At 36.2% G+C, this 24,602-nt stretch overlaps 2 protein-coding genes across 3 annotated transcripts in view; one reads left to right on the top strand and one right to left on the bottom strand.

Annotated features, from left to right (window-relative positions):
* Positions 1-7,130: 7,130 nt before the first annotated feature.
* Positions 7,131-16,383, bottom strand: LOC107670670 (ankyrin repeat domain-containing protein 40-like). The gene is made up of 5 exons (XM_016463345.1): positions 15,950-16,383; positions 13,900-14,048; positions 11,776-12,324; positions 10,285-10,466; positions 7,131-8,521 (listed from the first exon to the last, which is right to left on the bottom strand). The coding sequence occupies exons 1-5, from the start codon at positions 16,081-16,083 to the stop codon at positions 8,375-8,377; spliced, it is 1,161 nt and encodes a 386-aa protein (XP_016318831.1). The 5' UTR covers positions 16,084-16,383; the 3' UTR covers positions 7,131-8,374.
* The window catches only part of LOC107670671 (radical S-adenosyl methionine domain-containing protein 1, mitochondrial-like), a 19,676-nt gene continuing 9,110 nt past the window's right edge, over positions 14,037-24,602 (top strand). Inside the window, exons 1-7 of one of the 2 annotated variants that reach the window (XM_016463346.1) lie at positions 14,037-14,085; positions 21,069-21,202; positions 21,402-21,606; positions 21,676-22,041; positions 22,179-22,242; positions 22,856-22,997; positions 23,079-23,133. In XM_016463346.1, coding sequence (XP_016318832.1) covers positions 14,053-14,085; positions 21,069-21,202; positions 21,402-21,606; positions 21,676-22,041; positions 22,179-22,242; positions 22,856-22,997; positions 23,079-23,133 — 999 coding nt within the window. In that variant the 5' untranslated portion in view covers positions 14,037-14,052. Of the gene's footprint in view, positions 14,086-21,068; positions 21,203-21,401; positions 21,607-21,675; positions 22,042-22,178; positions 22,243-22,842; positions 22,998-23,078; positions 23,134-24,602 lie in introns of both variants that reach the window. The other variant, XM_016463347.1, reaches the window with a different exon arrangement.

Genomic DNA, 24,602 nt, shown 5'->3' with positions numbered 1-24,602 from the left:
CAGTGCCACAAACTGATCACCTCCATGCCACGCCGAATTGAGGCAGTAATTAAAGCAAAAGGAGCCCCTACCAAGTATTGAGTACATATACAGTAAATGAACATACTTTCCACACTGTAAAACCGGGTAAGTTAATATAACTCAAAAAAATAGTTGAAACTGATTACATCGAAAATTTTAAGTGACACTAACTCAGTTTTACAAGTTAAAGAAACATCCTTTTTTTTTTAAGTAACTTGTACTAGGTCATTTTAACTGACACTAACTTAATCTTACAAGTTACTGTAACATTATTGATCAAGTCATTTTACAAGGAGATTTTGGGTTCACAGAACCAATTAAAATTAAAGATAACAAACATTTGTTACATCACAATTTATTTTACCTTCATAAAACAGTTTTAATTTCTCAGTAACAAACTGTTCACTTTATTCATTTTTGTACGTTTTTTTACATTTACATTAAGTAACTAAATTGCTAACTATACACATTCTGAAATTTAAAAAACAGGTTAACACAGGCAATTTAAATGCAAGTCTTTTATTAAGTTACCAAAGAATATTAACCAAACATCAACAATAAATTTTGTTAAATGAAAAATATTCTCCAAAACAGTGCAGGGCCCTTGAGAAATGGGCTAAGATAACAACTGTCACAATATGAATCTCTGGATATCACCCAGCTGTAAACACTTCTGTAAAGAAGGAACACTTCCAAAATTCACGTCTAACAGTAACCGTAGAAATTGAAATGTTATACTAGAATACAATATAAGACAAAGATTTCAAAATATATCAAGGGATTTTTTTTTAAACTAATTTCTATGAGTGGGTGAATGCATGGTATACGGATCATACACAGTGGTAGTCATTTTTATATAGAAAATCAACTGAGAAACTGTTCTGCAAATTAAACAGACAAATAGTCTAAAAAAGGGAAAGAAAGAAATACAACACAATTGTGTAAAATAATTCAATATTGCCATTTTGATCAATGATTTACTACACTGCACATAATGATCTTAGCATACAGAAATCAAAGATAAGATCACTGCAGTGTAAACTGCAATGTACTGCATTGTCTGTCATACTGTATGACACATTGATATGGTGCAAACATGCCATTATTCAACTTGAACAGCAACACATTTAAACTTTTAAATCTTTTTGAATATTTAAATATTTCTTTCAAACCTTGACGTTGAACAATCATACTTTAAAACACATCTGTAAACTGTTTTCAAAAAAATAATCTCCTTGCTCTATGGTGTGCACTAAAAGTGGCAGAAGTGAACGTTTAAATAAAATGTCAAATGAAGGAGTACCTTTGTAAGCTTTGTTCAAACACTGTGGTTACTCCACTGCCAAAAGTTCATTTTTAAGACTCAACACTCTGGGCCTCAGCTTCCCATCCTCCAGACCCATCAAGACTTTCTGGGTAAAGTCAAATGTGTTGGCCAACTCTTTTGGGTAACTTAGATCCAAGGCATAAGTTAGTCCAAAAAGCATGACAAATGCATCAGCCAATGTTGGGAAATCGATAACCATGTTACCCTCAAGTACAACTGCAATTTTCTCTGGGCAGAAGAATGTGGCATCTGTTGAATTGCCACTAATGGAGAGGAGACCAAGTGGTACATCATCAATGTCAGGTTCATCAGATTGCTCTACCTGAAGACAAGAACAGAGAACTGTTAACTCTAAACTTCCAAAGGCTGACTGCTAAGAAGTAACATTTTCATCTACTCCAAACCATTCTATCCCAAACAATAACTACAATTCTAATTAATATATTCAAAACCTGAAACTAGAACCTGAATGACATCTGAATTGCAGGTGAGATTGTTGGTAACCAAACAGTTTCGGGTTGCATTGACATCCATAGTATTTTTTTTTCCATACTATGGAAGCCAATTGGACCAAAAACTGTTTGGTTACCAACAATCTCTCCTGCCATTCAGATGTAATTTATGTTGTAGCTCCAGGTTTTGAATATATCCATTATAATTGTACTAATTCTTTGGTGATCTGCAAAAGAAAGTGTAAATAAGGACAGGGCAGAACTTTCATTTTGAGTGGACTAGCTCTCTAAATTCTAAGCAACATGATCACTTACATCCCATGTCTTGAAAAAGTTGGAGTCATCCTCTTGCAGATAGGCAAGGGAGAGCACGGAGGATGGCAGCTCGTCGTACATGGACGTCAACTTTTTCCTTCAGTGTGAGAATTAAGAGACTCGAGTATGAGAATCTTGATTTAAAATGGAATCTAATCAGCACAGCCACACAATCCTATGCATCACCCTAAAAAGTCTGTGTGTGACAATACAACCAAAATATTTAAATCCGCTGCAGTTACTTTATCAGGCATCAAGAAGTGTAACCAACTGACCTGGAGGTCATATATCCTGAAGAGCTGACTCAGTACTTCAGACACTTTCCCTGTGCGAGCAGCTTTCTTTCTGAACAAGCTCTGAAGACGGGGAGCATGCTGGTCCAACACGGCATGGAAGTGGTTCTTCAGGTTGACATTTGTAATTTTGTGAAACTCAGAACAGATCTGCACAAATTAAGTGATTAAGCCAAGGTATATGTAAACCGTGTACATTTTAAACTTCTACTGTCAACTAGGGTAAACCTGACACTGAAAAGGAACCAAAAATGAAAATTTGCTGTCAGTTTACTAACCCTTCGGCCATCCAAGATGTAGGTTACATTTTTTCTACAGTAGAACGCAAAAGATGAGTTTTAGCTGAACCCGTGGTCCTTGGTGATTCATAAAATGCAAGTCAACGGGTGCCACCACTTTGTGAGTCAAAAAGCAGATATAGACAACACATGACATTACCAGGAAAACGAGTCTGGAGCTCAAGATTTCTGTGCCAGGCATTAATTTTGTGTTGCTTGTTTGTTTTTTTGACTCACAAAGTGACCTGTTGACCTGTATTTGATAAATCACCAAGGACCATGAGTTCAGCTAAAAATCATCTTTTGCGTTCTACTGAAGAAAGAACGTCACCTACATCTTGCACGACCAGAGAGAGTAAATGAATGGCAAATGTTCATTTCTGGGTGAACTATTCCTTTAAATATAACACATTTTCAAGTGTACCAAGAAAAATAATTTACCTGTGACTCCATTTTAAAGGCAGGCCAGCGTTCCAGGATCTCACAAACAGGTAGGTTTTCAGTGATGACCTCTTTGCGTCTCAGGGCAAAGGTCGTCTGCATTAACTTCGTAATCAGGACAAGATTTCTGTCACTTTTCTTAACTTCTTCTACAATTTGTAGTCTCAGTTGTTCAAGGCTTGCAGTGTCTTCGCCTATTGGGAAATTAGAAAGGAAATTCACTTCTGCCCTCTTGGGTCGTTTGATGTTAGTGTGAGGAGCTTGTTTGTCATCATAGAGACATGGCAATTGGCTGATTGAGGAAACATTGCCATGATGCAAACGATAGTGTTCAAGCCCCTGTACCCTTTTATTGAAGATAGCAGCACAAAGTTTGCACTTCCACGCCATTGATTTTTTTTTTCTTTTCAATTTGTGTTGTGCACTCAATATTCATTCACATTTTAGTATCTCTATCCAATGAATGTGTATTAAATTTAATAATTGGACATCAACATACCAAACTGAACTGCCAACTGCTTCACTTTTAGCCTGAAAAGAGAGAGATTGAGAAGTTAGTCAGGTTGTAATATTTGCCAAAACACTAGGAAAAATATCTATGAAGCACATGACGCTAATCAGTTATTTAACCTAAAAGGGATTGTGAAATATTGTGCTCTGTCTGATACCATAAAACAAACCTTAAATGTTTAAATATTTATTTATACTGTACAATTAGTTTTTTTAAATGTTAAATTAAGCAAGAACACAGAAATGTCTCAACTAAATAACACAAGCTTTACTGATATGGCTTGAGCAAACTGTTTTAATACATTTTGTAAATACCTGTCCTTACAAAAGAGCACAACACGTCGTAGAACAAAATACATCAAATAATTGTCCTAACTCTATGAAAACCATTACGTTGCTTTATGTCCAAGCATGCGTGCATTAAACGAGTCACAGCCCGCCATTTTGAGGTAATTAAAATTGTTACCCGAAAACTTTTTAATGTGTGCACAACCGATGCAAAAAGACAGACTTTGATATAACGTTAACCCAGAGGTGTAAAGTATTGGAGAAAATGTAATTAGTTACTCGAGTTTTTCCATTAAATACCTGCACATAGATCCTTGCCTCTGCCTTTTTCCCCAGCTTCTCCACAATGTTACAGTTTTTGACTGGCATGTCTCTTTGACTAGTGCATCTTTGAGCCTATATTTAGTGTAAGTAAAATACTTAAGTACTGTTAAAATCAGATACTCTAAGACTTTAACTCAAGTTGTTTTGGAATTGGTGACTTGTAACTTGTAATTTTCACTGTAAGGTATCTGTACTTTTACTCAAGTATGGTTTTTAGGTACTATTTACACCTCTGCGTTAACCTTAAAAAAAAACTAAATACAGTTGCTTCAACAATTTAATATATTTTAACGTTTAGTGAGGCAGGATAAAATGGCTCAAATCCTTATTCGCTTTGCAAATGCATAAAATACATTAACTGCTAAGACACTAAATACATTTGCAGAAAATAAAAAGGGTAACGTTAACTTACCAGATTAGCGTGCCCAAAGAGAAGAGGAGTATAATGGCGGGCAGCACAATGAAGAAAAGCTTGTCACCAGCAGGTTCAGAAAATTGCATGCTGCGTTTTCCCACAAAGGTCCTCACAGGCAACAACAGAGCAAATTCCCGATCGAAAAATATCTCCTCTTACGCTATTTTTTATAAAAGAGTTTTTCGCGTATTGCAAACTTAGTTTAGCATATTTTCAGCCGAGGAGAGCAACAAAAACATGGCGTCTTTTCGCGAACGTGAAACTGCTAGTTGAAGGAGGAGCTTGTACGCACATGCGTGACGTCAGACGGGATTGTACTAAAACTATTTGAGTACACTGCCAAAAACAAATGAAAGCATTTGAGTGCTGTAAACTTAAAATTACATTTGTGTACTAATTACTCAAAAAATTAGAGGCGAATGAACGTTTTTATTTCTTTTGAGTAATTACAACCCAATTCCTTTATCAAAGATTTACTATTTGGTTTTACAGTGTATAGGCTATTGGCTGTGCTAATTAGAAGGTGACCACAGTGACTGTAGACTATTTAAACTGCTTGGTCACTGTCATAACTTGGGAGAAGCGACTAGTCAACAGAAGAGACGGATGGCAGCGCGTAATTGTTTTGAGTTGAATTACTGAAATGAACTTTTCCATGACATTCTAATTTATTGAGATGCACCTGTATATATAACTTTTTTTTTTACATATATATATATATACTTCTCTTATAATGGCTATATTAGTTGAGAGGTTAATACGAGACAGCTGTTCTCTGATCAACAGAGTTTGTCAGGTGCAGCTGGATGTCTGGTTTTAAGACAGACACACTGAGAAGGCAGGTGTTTACTGACAACTGAGCGAGATCTCATGCTAGTTTCACCATAAGGGGCAAGAGATGTGATATGGTATGAAGACATGAAAAGATAACTCCACTATATTAAAGTTCAAATGCGAAACCAAGCTGAGAACACGACTGCAGTTGTTTATACGATTTTCTCCGGATAATAGTTACAATGAATAGTTTGCATTGGATCATTCACACATTTTTTTAGTTCTTGCACAAATAGAAGGATTCTAGAGTAATTTCCTCTGTAATTTCCCATTGTCTCTAGAGGCCTGCATGCTTGTGTGATCTATAGCGTTTCCCTTAAAATGTGCAACTGAGCGAAAGAGGTCAAATTGCAGTTGGTGAACCGAGTTAGTCCCCGATTTCTCAAATAGGTTGATGTGAAACAAATTTATGAGTTGAAATAAAACTTCCGTCAGGGTTTCGGTATTATATGACACCAATCCTGCAAAGAATAGTTCATTATTGTTTAGAAACATCATTTTTTCAGTACAACTTACTTTGAGAGGACTATTCACACTCTACTGCTCAAACCTAGAACATAGTCTACATTAAATCTTAAGATTTCTGAAAGCTCTTGAAAACTTTGCATTCTTTCTACTTGCATGAGTAGAATCCAATAAAATAAAATAAAGAATAAAATCCAAATCTAACAAGCTTTTATTATTGTAATTCTCCTCCACAATATTGTCCTCTGAATTTCAAACTTTTAATGAAAACATCTATTCCTCTCAAATGCTGATGTTTAAAACATCTTTAAAATGCTGATCCAAAGCTAAATTTGGCATTCTATATGTAGTCTAGTCCAGTAACTCTGATATGCTGTGTGGACCCCACAGAAGAGTTTAATGGAGTGGAAACACATCCTTCCTTCTAGAGAGAGAGCATTAGCACTGTCTGGAGTGTCCTAAAACTAAGCCTGTCCTCTATTGGCAAACTTCAGCAATGGCATGTTGCACTGGATTTTTTTCCCTTGTTAAACCTAAAGAAAGATATGTTCATGACACATGCATTTTAACCCTTTCACCTTTTGCCCCATGTTTGTTCAAAGACGTATTTTTAGAAAACACCACAAAGACACAACGTTCTTGTTGTATAAGTGTACTGAGAATGTTTAAAATATTCAAATGCTGCGAGTTAAGCTGTATTTGATCTCTAGAATATGACTAATAAACGTTTCTCTAACTTTAAAGGATTGAAAAAACCCACACATAAAAAAAAAATCTTTACTCTATATAAAACGATAACATAAAAGCTTTTAAATGTTTTAAATGAAAAATAATCTAAATGTAATAAATATAGTTTAAATGTAATATATATATTACTATAAAATATTATATAATGTATTTTAATAGTTTTATATACACACACACACACGAATTTTAACAATTTTAAAAACGTAATATTTTTTATTTTAAATTGCATTAATCTAGGTTAATATATGCTGTAAACTGTCATTCATGTTAACCACACACATTAAAAAGAAAGAAAATCCTTTAAATGGTTTTCCAGCTGTCTTTTAGTTAATTGAGAACATATGAAAGAACAAAAATCGACATGGTTTAATTTCAGCTGAAGTGTATAATACTTTTAATCCTCAGATTCCAGTATTATACAATGCAAAAAAATTGCACATAAAAAATAAGAAAAAAAAAAACTTTAATGTCAATAATTTATCAATGTCTTTCCAAGGGGCTAATGTTACATCTCAACAGTAGCATATTGTTAACAAAAGTCTAACGATCGTATGCTTAGTTAGACAGTCAAACCCTCAGAGAAAACTAAAAACAATTCATAAGACAAATCTTTAGAAATTCTTCTCACAGTAACACAATCTCTATCAAGTCCAAAAGCTAATTTACAACAATGTAGTGTTTATGCGCCGCTTCTAAAACTAACCTCAAGCATTCCCACCAAAACTGCGACCAGAAATTAATTTTATGCTCATAATCAACAAAGCAGCAAAGTGTTTAGTAAAATGGCACTACTATTACCGCTATATCTTGAATACAGATCCTGCTTCTCAAATATGTGAAAACTAAACACTCAAGGGAAGTCAATATGATGCTCACTGGAAGCTCTCAGTGGTTAAATAGCCTATTATTCATCTCCAATTCAGCTCCTCCTAGGGGAAAATGAAGAAATCTTTTGCTACATTAAGTTCAAGAGAAACAAAGGACATTTTGTGTTCACACATGAGGCTGATCTACTTTAATCAGTCCATGCTAGTTTATAGAACGAGTTATTTGGCTTACAGTGACTGATGGAACAGCATTCAAAATACAGCACTGAATTCTCAAGGGTTAAATATAAAGGCCGCTTCCCCAATAATGGCAAGGTTTTGGTAAATTGCACAGAGAGTTGTCTGGCAAACAAAATATGTTTTGATTTCAAAGCATTGGTATGAAATAAGCATGGCTTCCTCCAATCAATGCAGGCATACAAACCACTAAACAACTGATTGGCCAGCGTGTTGGACAGACCTCTTACGATAGGACAGTATACATTTGTTTGGATGTACGATGAAATGCCTGAAGGCAATATGAAGGCAAGGCAGTGAGACAGATCTGAACGGCCAGCGGCCGACAGTATGCAAAAGTGGTGCATTTCAATATTTTCCAAAGTCCAGTCGTAAGCTGAATGGATCTGATTATTCAAATCAACAAGAACAAGCTATCAATGGTTACAATGGAGGAGGAGGCACTAAGGATGCATCTGTTAATGAAGGAGACGAGGAATAAGGCTAACATGTTATATGAACCATTTACCAACCCAACACAGAAGCATATTTTGGGATCCGAAATGCGTTTGGGATTTCAGGAAACAGGTCGCAGATAAACTGTGAGTCTCTAAAGTGAAGCTAGTAGGTGAGCCTGGAGGCCTTCATGTTGTAGCAGGGCCTGTCAGTCAGACCTCCCTGACCTCCAGAGAACAGTGACAAGCTTTCGGTTTTCTCCAGCACCACCTCCAACTCCTGGAAATCCTGTAGCCGTCCCACATCTTTATCCTGTTAAAAGAACATGTATACATTTAGACAGATGCAGTGTTGAATGATCTGAAATAGGGTTGTACGATAAATCACAATTTATGCTTCTCTCGATATTTGCACGCTGGTTCTAGAAAATATATAGTATATATTTTTTCCTTTGACAGTTGTGCTATCTTGCATTGATAAGAAGCGTTCATGTATGTGGTTGCCATATGTTAAGAAATCCCCCAATCAGAACTTTTCTCTTAAATGGATACATTTTCTGCCGAGTGCTTTACTTAATCTTCCTAAGATGACAACCATGCGCATAAAAAAAACAATGAAATCAACATGTACGATGGAGCTGTAAACATGTACGATGGAGCTTAGCAAGCGCCACTGCAATATTTCGCTCAAATGAAACATCCCATGATGCAGTAGGGCTGTTCAGCTCAGTACATTGAAGAAGAATTCTTGCCTGAGGCTTTTGTACCCATCATTTTTGTTTAAAAACACTAAAAACTCAACTCCACCAGTGTCTGCAGTTTAATATAATAAAATGGCCAAAAGTACTGTCAGATTTCAGCCATAAGAATCTTGTTTGTCGCTCCTTTTGCAGCTAGAACTGCCTCTACTCAATGTTAAAAAGCACTGCTCAGATTTACCAGCTCAACAAACCTTGTCTGTAGATGTAGACATGCTTAAACAGGAGAGGATCCTGCTTAACCAAACAGAATGTCACTTTTATGTAGCATCAAGATGTTTAAGAGGCCCAAACTAAACCACGAGGAACAGATTCAAATCCATATTCCTCCAACAGCTAGAAATATGCATTTGTGCATGAAGTGTTGTTTTTGTATTAATACAAGTGCAAGATCAAACAACAATACTGCCACCAGGATGACTTTGTTGTCGTGCCCAACAACACTCTTAACCCATAATAATATTTATAAATGTACAATTTACAAATGTTTTATTGCTTTTAGATGGTTACAACAGAAAACAAATATTAGGGGAACACAAATTTATATTTAAACATGTTTTAAATCAAATTCATTCAAGGGATAGTTCACATCAAAAGTTTAAAATTCTGTCATCATTTGCTTGCCATTATAGTTGTTCCAAACCTGTATTTGTTTCTTTCTTCTGCTGAACACCAAAGAAGATATTTTGAAGAATGTTAGTAACCAAACAGTTCATGGTAGCCATTGAATTCCATAGTATGGAAAAAAATACTATGGAAGTCAATGGCTACCGTCAACTTAAAAAAAAAACAACATTCTTTAAAATATCTTCTTTTGTGTTCAGCATAAGAAAGAAACATACAGGTTTGGAACAATTTGAGGATCAGTAAATGATGACAATTTTCATTTTTGGGTGAACTATCCCTTTAAGTTTCCCCCTTCCTCTTTAAGATATTGTTCCTGACTTGTAAATTAAGGTTTAGGGCTGCACGATTTGGGGAAAAAATATTTGTAATTTTTCCAATTAAACACCCAAAAACTATCAATGAAAAACAAAATTATTGTAATTGAAAATAATTTATTCAAATAAATAATTAAATAATTGAAATAAATTACAATTAATTAAAACTGACAATTTTACCCATTTTCATGTGTCTGTCAGCAAATGCTAATGCCAAACTTGTTGAATGTAAGTGTAGCTGCTATTTGTGTACTGCATATGTAGAGCATCCAAATCAGTCACTTATGAGGTTCCATCTCTGTTAGGATACTACCCTATGTAGGCAGTAGGCTGTGAGGCAGCTGACTTGACTTAGCTTTCTTTTTCTCAGGCCTCACCTTTCTGAGCATAGTGTTGGGCAGCTTGCGGATCTTCTCCACGTGTTCTGCGCTGATGTCCAGCTCGCGGCAGCACACGCGGAGGAGGGCACGGTACGTCAGCTCCTGCCGGTCCAGCTCCACCTCGATGAAATCGTTCTCTCTGACATTGGTGTTCTGGATGCGGACCTTTAGGACGAGCTCTGAGAAGAGACAGCAAGTCTGAGATTGTGACTTGAGGAATCTCTCTCTGCATTCCTCTGTTTGAGTGCATGTGCATTTAAAGAAAGAGTGCGCAAACCTGTTAGCGGAGATCTACTGCTGCCTTCAAGTCATGTTGAAAAGAACGAATTTATGAGATATGCATTTTTTTAAAGTCAATATGTATGTACAATACCTTAAATGTAAATGAGCAGCTGTGATTTTGAGTAAAATACATTACCGTTTAGGGTCACTTTGATGTTTGTTTTTTTTTAATAAAATGTATATTATTATTCAGTGAGGATGCACTAATTTGATCCAAAGTGACAGTAAAGACATTTATAAGGTTAAAAAAGATTTCTATTTCAAATAAATGCAGTTTTATTTGAACTTTCTATTCAAAGAATCCTGAAAAAAAAAGTATAAACGTTTCCACAAAACTATTAAGCAGCACAACTGTTTTCAACATCGATAAGAAATGTTTCTTGAGCAGCAAATCAGCATATTAGATTGATTTCTGAAGGATCATGTGACTCTGAAGACTGGAGTAATGATGCTGAAAATTCAGCTTTGATCACAGGAATAAATGACATTTGAACATATATTAAAATACACATGCAATTATTTTAATTGTAATAATATTTCACTAAATTGTTTTCACTCAGTTTCTGAATAAATGCAGCCTTGGTGAGCACAAGAGACTAAAAAGATTAAAGATTAAAAAGAATGTGTGTGTGTAAGACAATTAATTAGCATTAATCTGTTACTATAAATGTTATTATATAATATATACAACAAAATGTATAAATTTATTTTTAAATTTAATTTAATATTATTATGAATTTTAATTTTAAATTCATAAAAGCAATTTAAAGTAAAACTATAGTAATTTATAGTAACAGATTATTGTTACTTTTTCCATTTTCTTTCACCATTTTCATTATTTACAGTGTATCCCACACGATCTGCTTTCTTGCTACCTAGCAACCTCATAAAATCGCCTTTCAGCAATGCTATCTGCAACGCTTTTCATGTGGAGGTCAAAGCTAAAATGTTCCTGTGGCTCAGTGGTAGAGCACTGCGTTAGCAGCGCAAAAGGTCGTGGGTTTGATTCACAGGGAACACACATACTGGTAAAAAATGTATAGCCTGAATGCACTGTAAGTCGCTTTGGATAAAAGCATCTGCTAAATGCAATAATTATTATTATTATTAAAGCGGAGGTGCATTGAGTCATATTAAAGGGCCTTTAGATACTCTTCACTGACTAGTTCACTGACCAACAAGCTTCCTAATAAATCTTCACTGTACCTTGTACGTTAACAGGAAAAGTGCTGGTGAAAAAGAAGGGCTGGAAGGCCGGCATGGAGCCACCGAGCTGGGAGCAGTTGATCTGCTGCGGGATGGACGGCTGCCGGGTGACGGCGGCACTGGGAACCTGCGGCTGGCCGCTGCTTCCGCTGGGAGAAGGAATTGTGGGACACACTGGGCCGTTCTGTGCTATGGGATGAGGGTGTGTAAACTCGCAGTGGTTGGTGTGATGAGTCTCTGAGGAGAGCTCCATGGGCAGGCCGCCGTTCTGCTCCACCACGGGGATGTAGGGTAACTCCTGCTGGCTCTGGCTGTCTGAGTAAAGGCTCTTGGGCTGCTGATGCTGAGGCGGAAGCTGCTGCTCTTGTGTCGGCGATAAAGTCGCTGGTTCCGACTCCAGGGGCTCTGAATGATTGTTGGTGCCGTTTTGCTGTGCTATGCTCATGTTATCTTTGTCCATCTTGCTGTACAGGAAGGGCGGGTTGGAAAGATAGTTTGGAATGATTGGCAGCTCTGGTTCCTTCACCTCAGGCACGTCTTCCTCTTCCACTGGAGACGGAACGACAAGCATGAATGTGACAGGGTAAGGACATTTAAAGTGCTTACGGACCGTATAAGGAAGGTTTTTTGTTTTCATGTTTGTATTTTAGTGTATTGTAGTGTATGACTAAATGTATTGCAGTGTACAAAAAATTCTATATGTTATAATAAATTGATAAATCAATTATAAATTATACCATTATGGCCAATGATTGATAAATTGCCAGTAATAAAATTCTATAATATTTTGTCTAAATAACTGAATAAATAAAACACTACAAAGTAAATTCAATAGTTGAACTAGTGAATTTAGGCATCACAATATTATAATGTACAGTATGAAAATGGATATTCATTTTGATTTACTAAAGGTTACATTTAACAATGTTATTAAATTTGTAGTGTTTGTAAAGGTTAATTTTAAGCTAAAGCTTTAAAAAGTTGATCAAGATGTCAAAACAATGGAATATGGAATGTTTTAAATATGTATTTTAGTGTTTTCAAGAATTAATACTATCAAAAAATAGTGATGCAAAATTTGAAAATGTATAATGTTATGGCTGATAAATTCTGTAATATTTTATCTAAAAAAATTGTAGCATTCAAAGCTATTGCTTTTAGTTTTTAATGTTTAAAAACTAAAAGCAATAGTTTTGAATGCTACAAATTTGGCATCACAATATAAAAATTAAAATTAAATTAAATGTAACCCCATGTTTTAAAGATCTTCTGAAAAATTCTTTATCTTTATTTATTTATTTTTTGTAATCTCAATTATCTTTATTTCTCAGGAAAGTGCATTGTAAATTGACCATATTAACACTGACAAAACATGCAAAAAATAAATAAATAAAACAATAGTTTTAAATGCTATAGATAAATTTAGATTACACAAAATTATAAAAACTATTAATAATACAAATAAATAAAAGCAAAAAGTAATATTAATTTTGAGATTTGTTAAAGATTAAAGAGTGTTAAATTAGTGTTTTTAAAGATTAAAGTGGCAGCAAAGGTAATCTATATATTGAAATAGGGAACATTTCTACATGCAAAATCAATTATCCAATACTGATAAATAATAACAACAATAAATCTCTAACATTAGTCGACAACCAATATGATACTGAAATAATGTGCATCCCAAACAAAAACAGACTTAAGACATTTGATTTAATATGCAAATGCATCATAAATATGAGTCATATGAATGCATATGAGCATTTGAATCAGTCATGATTTGTATTTATGCATACCATCCTCACGCATTTATATTCTAGTGCAGAGGTTCTCAACTTTGGCCCTCCAGCGCCAACCCTAATTAAACCCACCTGAACAAGCTAATCAAGGTCTTCAGGATCACTAGAAAGTTACAGGCAGTTGATTTTGACCAAGGTTGGAGCTAAACGCTACAGGAAAGTGGACCTCGAGGGCCAGAGTTGAGAAACCCTGTTCTAGTGTACTGATTCCAGTAAACATAACATTTAGGCAATAGACTGTAAATATCTAGACTTTATAGAAAGTATCAGAGCACCTAACACATCATGTCCTGTGATACAGAAGGTAGGATTTCTGAAAACATACCTCCAAGTAGTCTTCTGATTTCAGGTTTGGAAGTGAGTTGAATGGCTAACTCTTCTTTCGCTGTTAGAATGTCTTTGTCGGCTCCGGCGTTCAGCAGATAGGCCACTATGTGTTTGTGGTTTCTTTTACAGGCCCAATGCAAACACGTCCTGGATGAACAAGGGACATCAGAACTACTTAAACATGGTTTGCAACGTGCACTGCATCAGTCAAATGAGTTTGAATGCATTCAGGCATTACTAAAACAAAGCAGTCAACACTTAGCATGAATGTCAGGACAAATCTAACACCTCCATTGAGTTGCTCAACAAATATCCACAGTGAGAAAACCGAGAGCTTAAAGACAAGCTGTCTAATTGAGCATGTCAGGAATGCTACCAGGCTAGATGAAAGGTAAGGGCTTATCTACAGAGCTCAAACTACTCAATTTTCCCCAGTCCTGCTCTGCACATTATAAAGGGCTTTCTGCATTACATCATGACCCTGGGCTTATGCATTTTAAATCCTATTAAGGCCACATTTAAACCTTAGTTAATCAACATTACATATTAAACATTTAAGCAATGTGCATGCTATACAATGTAAAACAATCAGGTGCAAGAAGGTAGCGAGTTGATTAGCAACAGACAACCAATTAGAAACTGTCTTACACATTTGGCCCCGCCCCAAATTCACATCATTGGTTGATCCAGTGTTGATTCTGCATATTTAAATTAAAGTATTTTAATATAAGAAAAGAAAAGTAAAGAAAGAAGGAACGATTTCATTGAGGAGCAGCTGGTGCAGGACTAAAGGAGTAGTTTGCACCAAAATTAGTTTAAATTCAATCATGTTTGTTTATAAAAAAATTTATTTCTTCATAATAATAATTCCTTACATTTATATAGCACTTTTCTGGGCACTCAAAACGCTTTACATAGACCACCACCAATGTGCAGCATCAACCTGGATGATGCGACGGCAGCCATATTGCGCCAGAACGCCCACCATACACTAGCTTATTGGTGGAGAGGAGACAGAGTGATGGTTAGGAGGCCATGATGGTCAGAGGCCAATGGGCGAATTTGGCCAGGATGCCGGGGTTACACCCCTACTCTTTTTCGAAGGACATCCTGGGATTTTTAATGACCGCAGAGAGTCAGGACCTCGGTTTAACGTCTCATCCGAAAGATGGAAATAATTATTATTTATTATTATTATTTCTTCATGGGAACAAATTTGGAGAAATTAACATCACTTGCTCACCAATGGATCCTCTGCAGTGAATGGGTGCCGTCAGAATGAGTCCAAACAGCTGATAAAAACAACAGTAATGCACAAGTAATTGACGTCTCTAATGAATTGAAAATTCGCACGTTCTTAAACAAATCCATCCAGATGTTTTTAGCTTGAAACTGTCGCTAAAATACTTCTGCCCATAATATCGCTTTCTACAGTAAAAAAAAAAAAGTAATCTTGTCTGAATCAGGAGAGAAATATGCACAGATCAAGCAGTGTATACAAGTGAAAGCAGTTCTAAACAAATATGTCAGTATTTTGATGTGAGAAGACAACAGGCAGGAAATGTTATGGACTCATTCTCATGCAAATTATTGTGATGCTTTTATCAGCTGATTGGACTTGGACTCTCATTTTTTCGGCACCCATTCACTCCAGAGGATCCATTAGTGAGTAAGTGATGTAATGCTACATCTCTCCAAATCTGTTCCCATGAAGAAACAAACTCATCTACATCTTGAATGGCTTGAAGGTGAGTAGTAGTACTAGTTTTCATTTTAGCGTGAACTATTCCTTTATGAAGGGGGACACTGCGCCCCCTGTTCACATATCTGGTCACTCCACTAATGTCTTCACTGTCAGGCAAAGCATGTCAACATATTCTGTTACACCAAATACACAAAATAATGATCTTTAAAAAAGCATCATATGACCCCTTTAAGAATTAAGAATAAAGGCGAATTGCTGTTTAAGAAAACGTTAATATAACTGTATACGCTTAGAAAATCAAACAGAGAGTAATTTCGCCTGTTGGGTGAGTGTCAATACGCACCATCCGTTAATCTCATTTTGAGAGTTGATGTTGACTCCACTCTCCACTAAAGTCTTCACCTCATCAATGTCTCCGATGGCACTGGCCTCTCTCAGACGCTCCTGTAGCTCTTTATCCAGCGATGTCGTTGACATTATTCAAGTCTTTATGGAAATAAAAGCTTCATACGAACTGACACACTGTGCTTTTAAGACAGGAGACAAAAATAGACTCTCAACTTGCTCTGCCGTGGCTTAAACTGTTTCCTGTTCTGGATGATTTTCGACAGGCGAGTCTATTTACAGTCTTTAGATTGAAATCAGATCAAAACGGCACAGTATAATAAATCGGGTTGTGTTCAAATAATCTTTCGCCGACTACTGCAATCGACTCGTATGCGCCGCACATCCCATGTTGGGGGCAATTTTCTGTGTAACACCTTCAGATCATGATCTTTGGTTCCTACTTACGATAGCCGGTAAATCATTCTTAAAAACTAAGATAAGAGTCCGATCAGAGGACAAGGAATACAAAATCTGTAGTCAATAAACAGACTCTGTACAAGATAATACACTGATATTATTTATTGATCAAGGAGAATCATGGAAGTGCAGCAATTAACTGTGTAGTGCAGATAACATTAGTGTTTCATTAAATTTCAAACAAAAAGTCACAAATATGTTGTCTTAATGTGAGAATTTACATATTTAGGTATTGGCATACAAATATTTAACATTATGTTCGTTGTAACTGTGATTGAATTGATATTACCCACCGATGTGATAAAAATAAACATTTACATTTATGCATTAGGCTCAAAAGCACACCCAAAGCAACTCCCATTGCATTCAAGATAAAACATTTTATCAGTTTTCTTGCTTTTGGAACAATTGGATTTTGCAAGACATTCTTAGCAGAAACTACGGTTAACATGGTAAATCTTTAAATAACACTGCAAATCTATAATCCAGAAACCAATGATAATGATCAAATGAATTAACAGATATTCGGATCTCAGCCCGGCTCGGTCAATATTATGTGCACATCATTTTAAACATTTGTCTAAACTATTATTCATTTCCTTTGGTGTGAAAAAATACATCAAACAAGAACACATCTTTTCCAGAAAGAGAGTGATGACAAATTTCAGCAAAGCTGAAGTATTATTCAGTATCTTAAAACACTGCAGAGTTCACTCAAATACTGTACAAACTGATATTATATTAAACTACGCTGTCCTTGTGAAAAAGTAAGCACTTGTTGTTGGCGGGCATATCAACCTGGAAAATAAAAAAGAAACATGCATTTACAAGCTTTTGATGACTCAAAGTGGTGAATAATCACACAATCAAGTCAATCATATGTAATAGCAAGAACTAGGTGTATAAGGCATGATGTCAGATTAATTTGCAATGGATCATGGCCAAATAATGGATTATAGCCTCCAGGAAAAACCTTCAGAAGAAGAATTTTAGTGAACAGAAATAGGCAAGGGAGGCTTGACATGGACCATGTATAGCATCTTAAAGTATATTTTCATCTAGCATGCACTGCGCTATACCAGGTTTTGAATTAAGCTATACATTTTAGTAATAAAACGCTTACAATTTCCTCCAATCGCAGTCCATTTTCTTGGCCTAGCGTTTTCAGGAATGACACATCTCTTAGACCCCACTCTGGATGTCTGTAAAACAAAATTGTTGAAAACATTATGATAAAGGGTAAAATTGTAAGAGAACTTGTATTAGGAGTTTTGATGTTATCCTTTGGGATTCAGACTGCAAAAAATTGATTGACTTTCTCAGTATTTGTAACGTTCCTAAAACATGATACATTTACTTGAAGCAAAATTATTATTAGGTCTATTAGATATTAAATCATAAATCTATTTATAGTTTATGCTTAAAACAAGAAAAAATATCTGTCAGTCGGGTGAGAAAAATAAACTTATAAACTTTTTGTTTGTTTGTTTTAAACAACAAAATTGTATTTAATTTAATGTTGATAGTTTTTTCAGAAACAGTACATCTTAAGTCATTTTTCATGATTGAATTTAAATTGATAAAAAAAATTATAGATATTTGTATTGAAAAACAAGACAAAAATACTAAGAAGATTCTTTTTTGGCGTGTAAGTCGATAAAAATAACATTTCTGAGAAGTGCAGTGACGATCTAAACACACTATAAGTGCTGTATGTTTAGGCCTGTTTTTTTTTTTGCAAGCATGTCTTTTCACACCAGTTAAATTATTATAATTTTTTTATCAAGAATCTTAGGCAATACAGATGCTGAAACTTTGCCAGCAATTTCCTTTATCACTAACCTGTATCTCAAGCTGTGGTCAAAGTCAACATTGCTCTGAGGATAATTGATCCATTGAAAGCATAAGGCTGCAAAACAATATCAGATGCAAGCCATTAGAAGCCAATAGATGTAACCAAATGCATAGGCCTACTAATTGAAGGTGTTTTAGCTTAACATTCTGCAAATACCCCATAAGTCAGAAGCAATCCTTGTGGCTTCAGTATTTTTCCAACACCATTAAACAAACCCTAAAAGAAGAGGGAACATTTTTTTTAGATTTAGTACACAGAAATTCAACAAATAGAGAGAGAGAGAGAAACAAAAGCAAGCTAGCTTGATACCGTTGTGCAGGCCAGAGGTGAGATGTGCATCATGTTGATGTTCACGGTGAGGTTACATGACTTTGGGTTGAATTCCACCCCAGTTCTCCCAACTCTGAGACACATCGAGATAGATGGATGGCTTTACATTCTGCAACTTATGATACTGTCTATGTGCCTCAATACTGCAATAAAAAAAAATATCACAATGTGGTACTATATAATAAGTCATTAGACATGTAGCATTCAATAGCAGGAGTCAATTTATGGTATGCAGCCTAATCTAAAGAATGGTCAGGGGGGACTTTGAACTAACATTTAAGGGATAGTTCACCCAAAACTTACAATTCTGTCATTTCCTCACCCTCAAGTTGTTCCAAACCTGTATGAGTTTCTCTTGTGCTGAACACAAAAGAAGATATTTTCAACAATGTTAGTAACCAAACAGTTGGCAGTAGCCATTGACTTCCATAGCATTTTGCATTTTTCTTTCCATAATATGGAAGTCAATGGCTACCGACAACATTCTTCAAAATATATTCTTTTGTGCTCAACAGTTGAAAGAAATTAATAGATGTTTGGAACAACTTGAGGGTGAGCAAATGACAGAATTTTCATTTTTGGGTGAACTATCCTATAGCTCTGTCAGAAGTGTTGCCCTATACTTCATTATTTCTGTTATTTTTAATTAATGAGTTAATTTCTGAGAATTGACATGAATTCCCCCCATATAACATGCATGTCCTTTTCCCAACGGTAAAACTTGTTTTCAACATTTCTGTCGTTATTTTCTATTATTCCGTTAACCTTTATTATATGAACTGGTATCACCTAAATGATTATGTGGATATTATTTAACAATAGCTATTATTTTAACAATATTTATTAAGCCCGCGCGGCCTGCGTGACGTCAGATATAAATTTAAATCAAAAAGTGGCACAAAAGGTCGAATGAGACTGAATAAGCGCCGCAAACGTTTGGAATCACTATGAGATCACTATGAAAAGAGATTTTTCTATTGACAATAAAGCAGACTTGACTTGACTTGACTTGACTTGAGATTTTTAAGAGGAGTGAGCTAGAGATCTACAGAGAGTGTATAGAGTTGTCTGCTGTGCAACGGGGCTTCCACTTCTCTCTGGTCCAGTTTGTTTTCTACTTTGCACAAGCCCTGAAACAAGCCTTCATATCTTAAGAGAAAAATTTACTAATGCATTTTTAAAGAAACCTGTTTCTTTTGTCAATTTTTGTACAAAACTGAACTTTAGTGAGGTGAGCTCGTGGTTGTGGTGTAGTTTGTTCTGTTTTAGCTTGGTGGTGTTAACTAGTGTGAAGTGTTGCAGTTGTGCACTAGTTTCTGCTTCTTAAAGCCTACTTAAAGTTGTCACCATTAAAACAAGAAAGCCATTTAAAAAATAGCAAAAGAAAACAGGTCACGCTCCAAAAAAGCACCAAAAAAAAAAAAAAAAAAGACATCCCCAAAAAAAACCCAAAAAAAAAAAAAAAAAGACATGAAGTTTCTTTAATTTGGTGATTTACTAAAGCTTTATTTAAAAAAGGTCAAAGACTAGATGTCCCATTTTGGTGTCGGCATCAAATGAAATGTACAAAAGTGATTCAATATAGCCAGTATAAGGCATATTAAATGCAAGTAAATGTCTACTTTAATGTTTCAAATAACTTTTGTTACAAAAAAAAAAAAAGGGTCAAAATATAGGTGAAATAATGTTCCATCTTCGTTCAGATACATTTATGTAAAAAATATATTTTTAATATATATAAGTGCAATTCAGAATGTGTTTTTTACACACACACACACACACACACACACACACACACACACACACACACACACACACACACACGTGTGTGTGTATATAAATAAATATATCTTCTGATTTAAGACAGAACTATTTAGACATGGGTCAGATGCACTATTCCCTAAACCTATACTTAAGATCAAAATACAAACATAAAAGAGATATAGTAAAACAAAGTAGCTACAATAACCAGTTTATGTTAAAACAAAAATACAACAATAAAAAAATCAAGGAAAGGCCCTGCACAAATCTGTTTTGAGACTACTTTTTAAAAGTGCATAATGATAACCTTTGACAATGTTTAATTCAGGTGCGAAAAGAATTAATATCTATAGCGCATGAGCACAGAGAGATTTGAGAGTGCACAGGACACAGTTTGAGTGAGAGCAGACATGTTTTAAGTGCGTGCACTCTCTCCGGGCGAGAGCAGCGTGTATCTGAGCGCGCGTGTCCGGTTTTGTGCGAGAGCAAAGGAAATCCAAGCGCGAGCGGAGAGATTTGCGCTCGCGCATTGTATTAATGTGCCTTCGCGCTACAATAATGCGCTCTCGACATTTGTCATTAAAATAACGCCAGAGATGAAGCGTCACTTTATGTTAATGTGAGCGAGTGTCTAAACCTGATTGTCACTGGCAAATGTACTGAATGCTAAATGTATTCTGTTTTGTCTGTCTGTATTTCTCATTTTCTACAGTGGCTCTATTGCCTGAAAAGATGCTCCTACTGCAACTTCAACAAGTATATTCTTCAGAATCAAAACCATGCGGTTATGACGGAATGCCTGCAGAAAGAGACACAGACTTCACTGCAACTCAGTCAGGTGTCACGGTCAGTGTGCAGAGATACCGAGATATGCATAAGTATACTTCAGAACACAAAAAGAAAAAAAATCCCTTAACATTCTTTCAGTTTTCTCACTTTTGGAAGAAATGACTAAATACAGGTTTGGAGCAACATGGGTAAATAATGACACAATGTTTATTTTTTGGGGTAGTATCTCTTTAATTAGTTCTGTACTGTCCCGTAGGATCAGCTCAGTGTTTTTTGGAGGAGGAACACCCAGCCTGGCTCAGCCCTCCACAATCGCTGCTGTCTTGGAGACGGTCTCCAAACACACTGGTCTCTCAGATGATGCCGAGGTCACTCTGGAAGTGAACCCTACACCTGCTGGAAAGGCCCGTCTGAAGGACTTCACGGCAGCAGGAGTTAACCGATTTTCTATTGGAGTTCAGGTATGTTAGGTCAGGTATGTCCAAAAAACTTACGTAGAGGCTCCATAGATCGAATGCATTTCTTCACAGTCGCTGAATGACGGTCACCTGAGGATACTAGGCAGGGATCACGATTCCCAGCATGCTCTCTGGACCGTGTCAGAGGCCAGGACGCTCTTCCCGGGACGCGTGTCAGTGGATGTCATGTTTGCTCTTCCAGGCCAAAGTGTAAAGTCATGGGAGACTGAGCTGAAGAAACTGCTGCTGGTTTGTGACGATCACGTTTCACTGTATCAGCTGACTTTGGAAAGGGGTATGCAGCTTTTTAAACCGGTTGATAGCGGTGAACTAAGCGTGCCTGGTGACAATGTCACTGCTGTTATGTACAATTCAGCACGAGGAGTCCTGGAAAAGGCTGGGTTTCGTCAATACGAGGTGTCCAACTTTGCCAAAAATGTAAGTTAGAATTACGTATAGTATTTCCTCTAGTTCCTGTAGCACCAAGGACGTGTGTTTGATCAAATAAATAAATGCTATATTATATAAGTATTTGAGATGTGGAAATCTTTGTTTATGGATTGTGTTTATTGTAGAACGCTGTCAGTGAACACAATATCGGGTACTGGAGGGGATGTCAATACATTGGTGTAGGACCAGGTACATTTATGCACATACACTACTGTTCAAAAGATTTTTGTTAAAAGAAATTAATACTTTTATTCAGCAAGGATGCATCAAATTGATCATAAGTGACAGTAAAGACACTGATAATGTACAAAATGTTTATAAACAACATACATGACAACAAAAAGTTATATTTTACATAAATTCTGTTTTGATTCTTTTGATCTTTCTATTCATCAATGAATCCTTAAATGTGTCATTGTTTCCACAAAAATATTAAGTAGCACAACTGTTTTCAACATTGATAGTAATAATAATAAATGTTTCTTGATCATCAAATCAGCATATCAGAATGATTTCTGAAGGATCATGTGACATAACGATGCTGAAAATTCAGCTTTGCATCACAGGAATAAATTACATTTTACAGTATATTCAAATTGAAAACACTTAATTTAAATTGAAATAATACAATGTTTACAATATTACTGTTTTTACTGTATTTTTGATCAAATAAATGCAGCCTTGCTGAGCATAAGAGACTTCTTTAAGTCTAAACTTTTGAACAGTGAGCTAATCTTGAGAAAACCCACACATTCTTTCACACACAAGATTTATTTGGTTTGTATTCAGTATTGTTTGTTAGGGGCACATGGACGGTTTGTGCCGCTTGCAGTGGGAGGAGTTCAGAGGGAAGCTCGAACCCAGACTTTAGAACCAGATGTTTGGATGCGAGAGCATCACGGTCACGGGACACGCCGCCGAATACAGCTCGACCACGGCGGCCTGTAAGAATCTCTCATCTGTAGTTCGAGCGATTAAACAGACTGTTGCTGAGTTATTGAATCAGATCGTAATTGGATCTGCAGGCTGGAGGAGGTTTTGGTCATGGGTCTGCGTATGAATGAAGGAATCACCCAGCAGGTACAGTGGAGCACTGCTTAATGCAACATAGGATTTACAACTATAAAACATTTCAAACAGTTATGTTTTGCATGAAAAGAAATACTGTAAACATGGTATGAGCTATCTACTTTTAAAGGGGTCATATGATGTTGCTAAAAAAGTATTTGTGATTGGAGAAATGTCAAACAACAAGCGCTACTCTACACTGCCCAAAACTCGCGTTTGAATCATCAGTGGCAAATTCTTTAAATATAAAAAACGTACTTGCAGGCTGTGAGTCAGCCGGCATTGTAGTCTACTCTACCAGGATCAGGAAACAGTCCTCCATAAAATGTGCTGCACACATCTGAATATTTGGGTTGAAGTGTTCTGGAACAGTGTTGTAAATACAACTTAACCACTGATTTCTAGTCGTGTCCTCTTTTGGAAGGCCAAACAAAGTAGTTTCGCTTTCACAACGAAACACGGCGTCACGCACGGCGGGCTAGAGTGAACGGCGGCGGCCTAGAGTGAGCGGAGGCCAGCGGGCTGAGTGAGCGGCGGCCGGTGGGCTTGAAAACGGCACGGCCGGCGGGCTTGCGGCAACCACATGTGACGACCCCGGGCCAATTCGAATCTAGTCCTCTTTTGGAAGGCCAAACAAAGTAGATTCGCTTTCACAACGAAACACAGCGTCTCCACGGCATGGTGGCGGCGGCAACAATATGTAAGGGAAACAGTTCAATTTAGCTCAAAGGGAATCATTTAAGATTTTAAAGGGAATTTGGACAGAATCACTGTTTTACGGCTGATCACTGGTTATGCAAATCTTCCCACATCGTGACATAGACTAGACATGTGGGGGCATGTTAGAACGAGCCGTTTTAGGTAGGCATGGTTGACTTAACTTTTATAAGGAATATCTCTTTGGATTTGAGACTATAGTCTTTGCAACTTTACAGATCTTCTTTATGCACCAAGAGCTTGTAACACTTCAAAGAGAAAGGAAAAATTGAAATCGCATCATATGACCCCTTTAAAAATTATGTTATAAAACGGATAGTTCCGGTCCTTGATTCTGATTGGCTGAGCCACGTTAGAAGCTGTTGTAAATTACTCTACAAACCAGAGCCATTGAGAAACAGAGTTGCGACACGCTTTGATGTCGCCGTCACGTGGTTCATGGAGTTCGCAATAGTTCCAAACAACTCCGCGCTGTCAATATGTTTGAATGGGTTTAAGTAGGCTAGACAGCAGTTTCTCTATATTTGCAGTAGGGATGTAAAGATTCACTCAACTCACAATTCGATTAGATTCACGATTTTGATCTCACGATTCGATTCGATTCACTATTTTATTTTTTTACAAAATGAGATTTTAAGACAAATTATAAATAAATGTGTCCTTTTATTATTGCTTGGACAAAATGCTGCATGTTTTTTTGTGAAATTGAAATATAACACAACTAAATTGAAATTTTAAAACAAACCCCAAATCAAATAAATAAG

The sequence above is a fragment of the Sinocyclocheilus anshuiensis genome, unplaced genomic scaffold (assembly GCF_001515605.1).
Source record: "Sinocyclocheilus anshuiensis isolate Anshui unplaced genomic scaffold, SAMN03320099.WGS_v1.1 scaffold1165, whole genome shotgun sequence".
Classification (NCBI taxonomy): Eukaryota; Metazoa; Chordata; class Actinopteri; order Cypriniformes; family Cyprinidae; genus Sinocyclocheilus; species Sinocyclocheilus anshuiensis.
Note: the sequence above shows the minus strand (reverse complement) of the source record. Positions and strands in the feature narration are given on the sequence as shown.

Bases quoted from the DNA above. Each gene is read 5' to 3' on its own strand.
- LOC107670670 (XM_016463345.1), bottom strand. From the start codon at position 16,083: ATGTCAACGACATCGCTGGATAAAGAGCTACAGGAGCGTCTGAGAGAG. The intron at 14,049-15,949 runs GTGCGTATTGAC...TTGTTCATCCAG, and splicing joins CAAAATGAGATTAACGGATG to GACGTGTTTGCATTGGGCCT. The intron at 10,467-11,775 runs GTACAGTGAAGA...GTCTCTTCTCAG, and splicing joins TTTTCCTGTTAACGTACAAG to AGCTCGTCCTAAAGGTCCGC.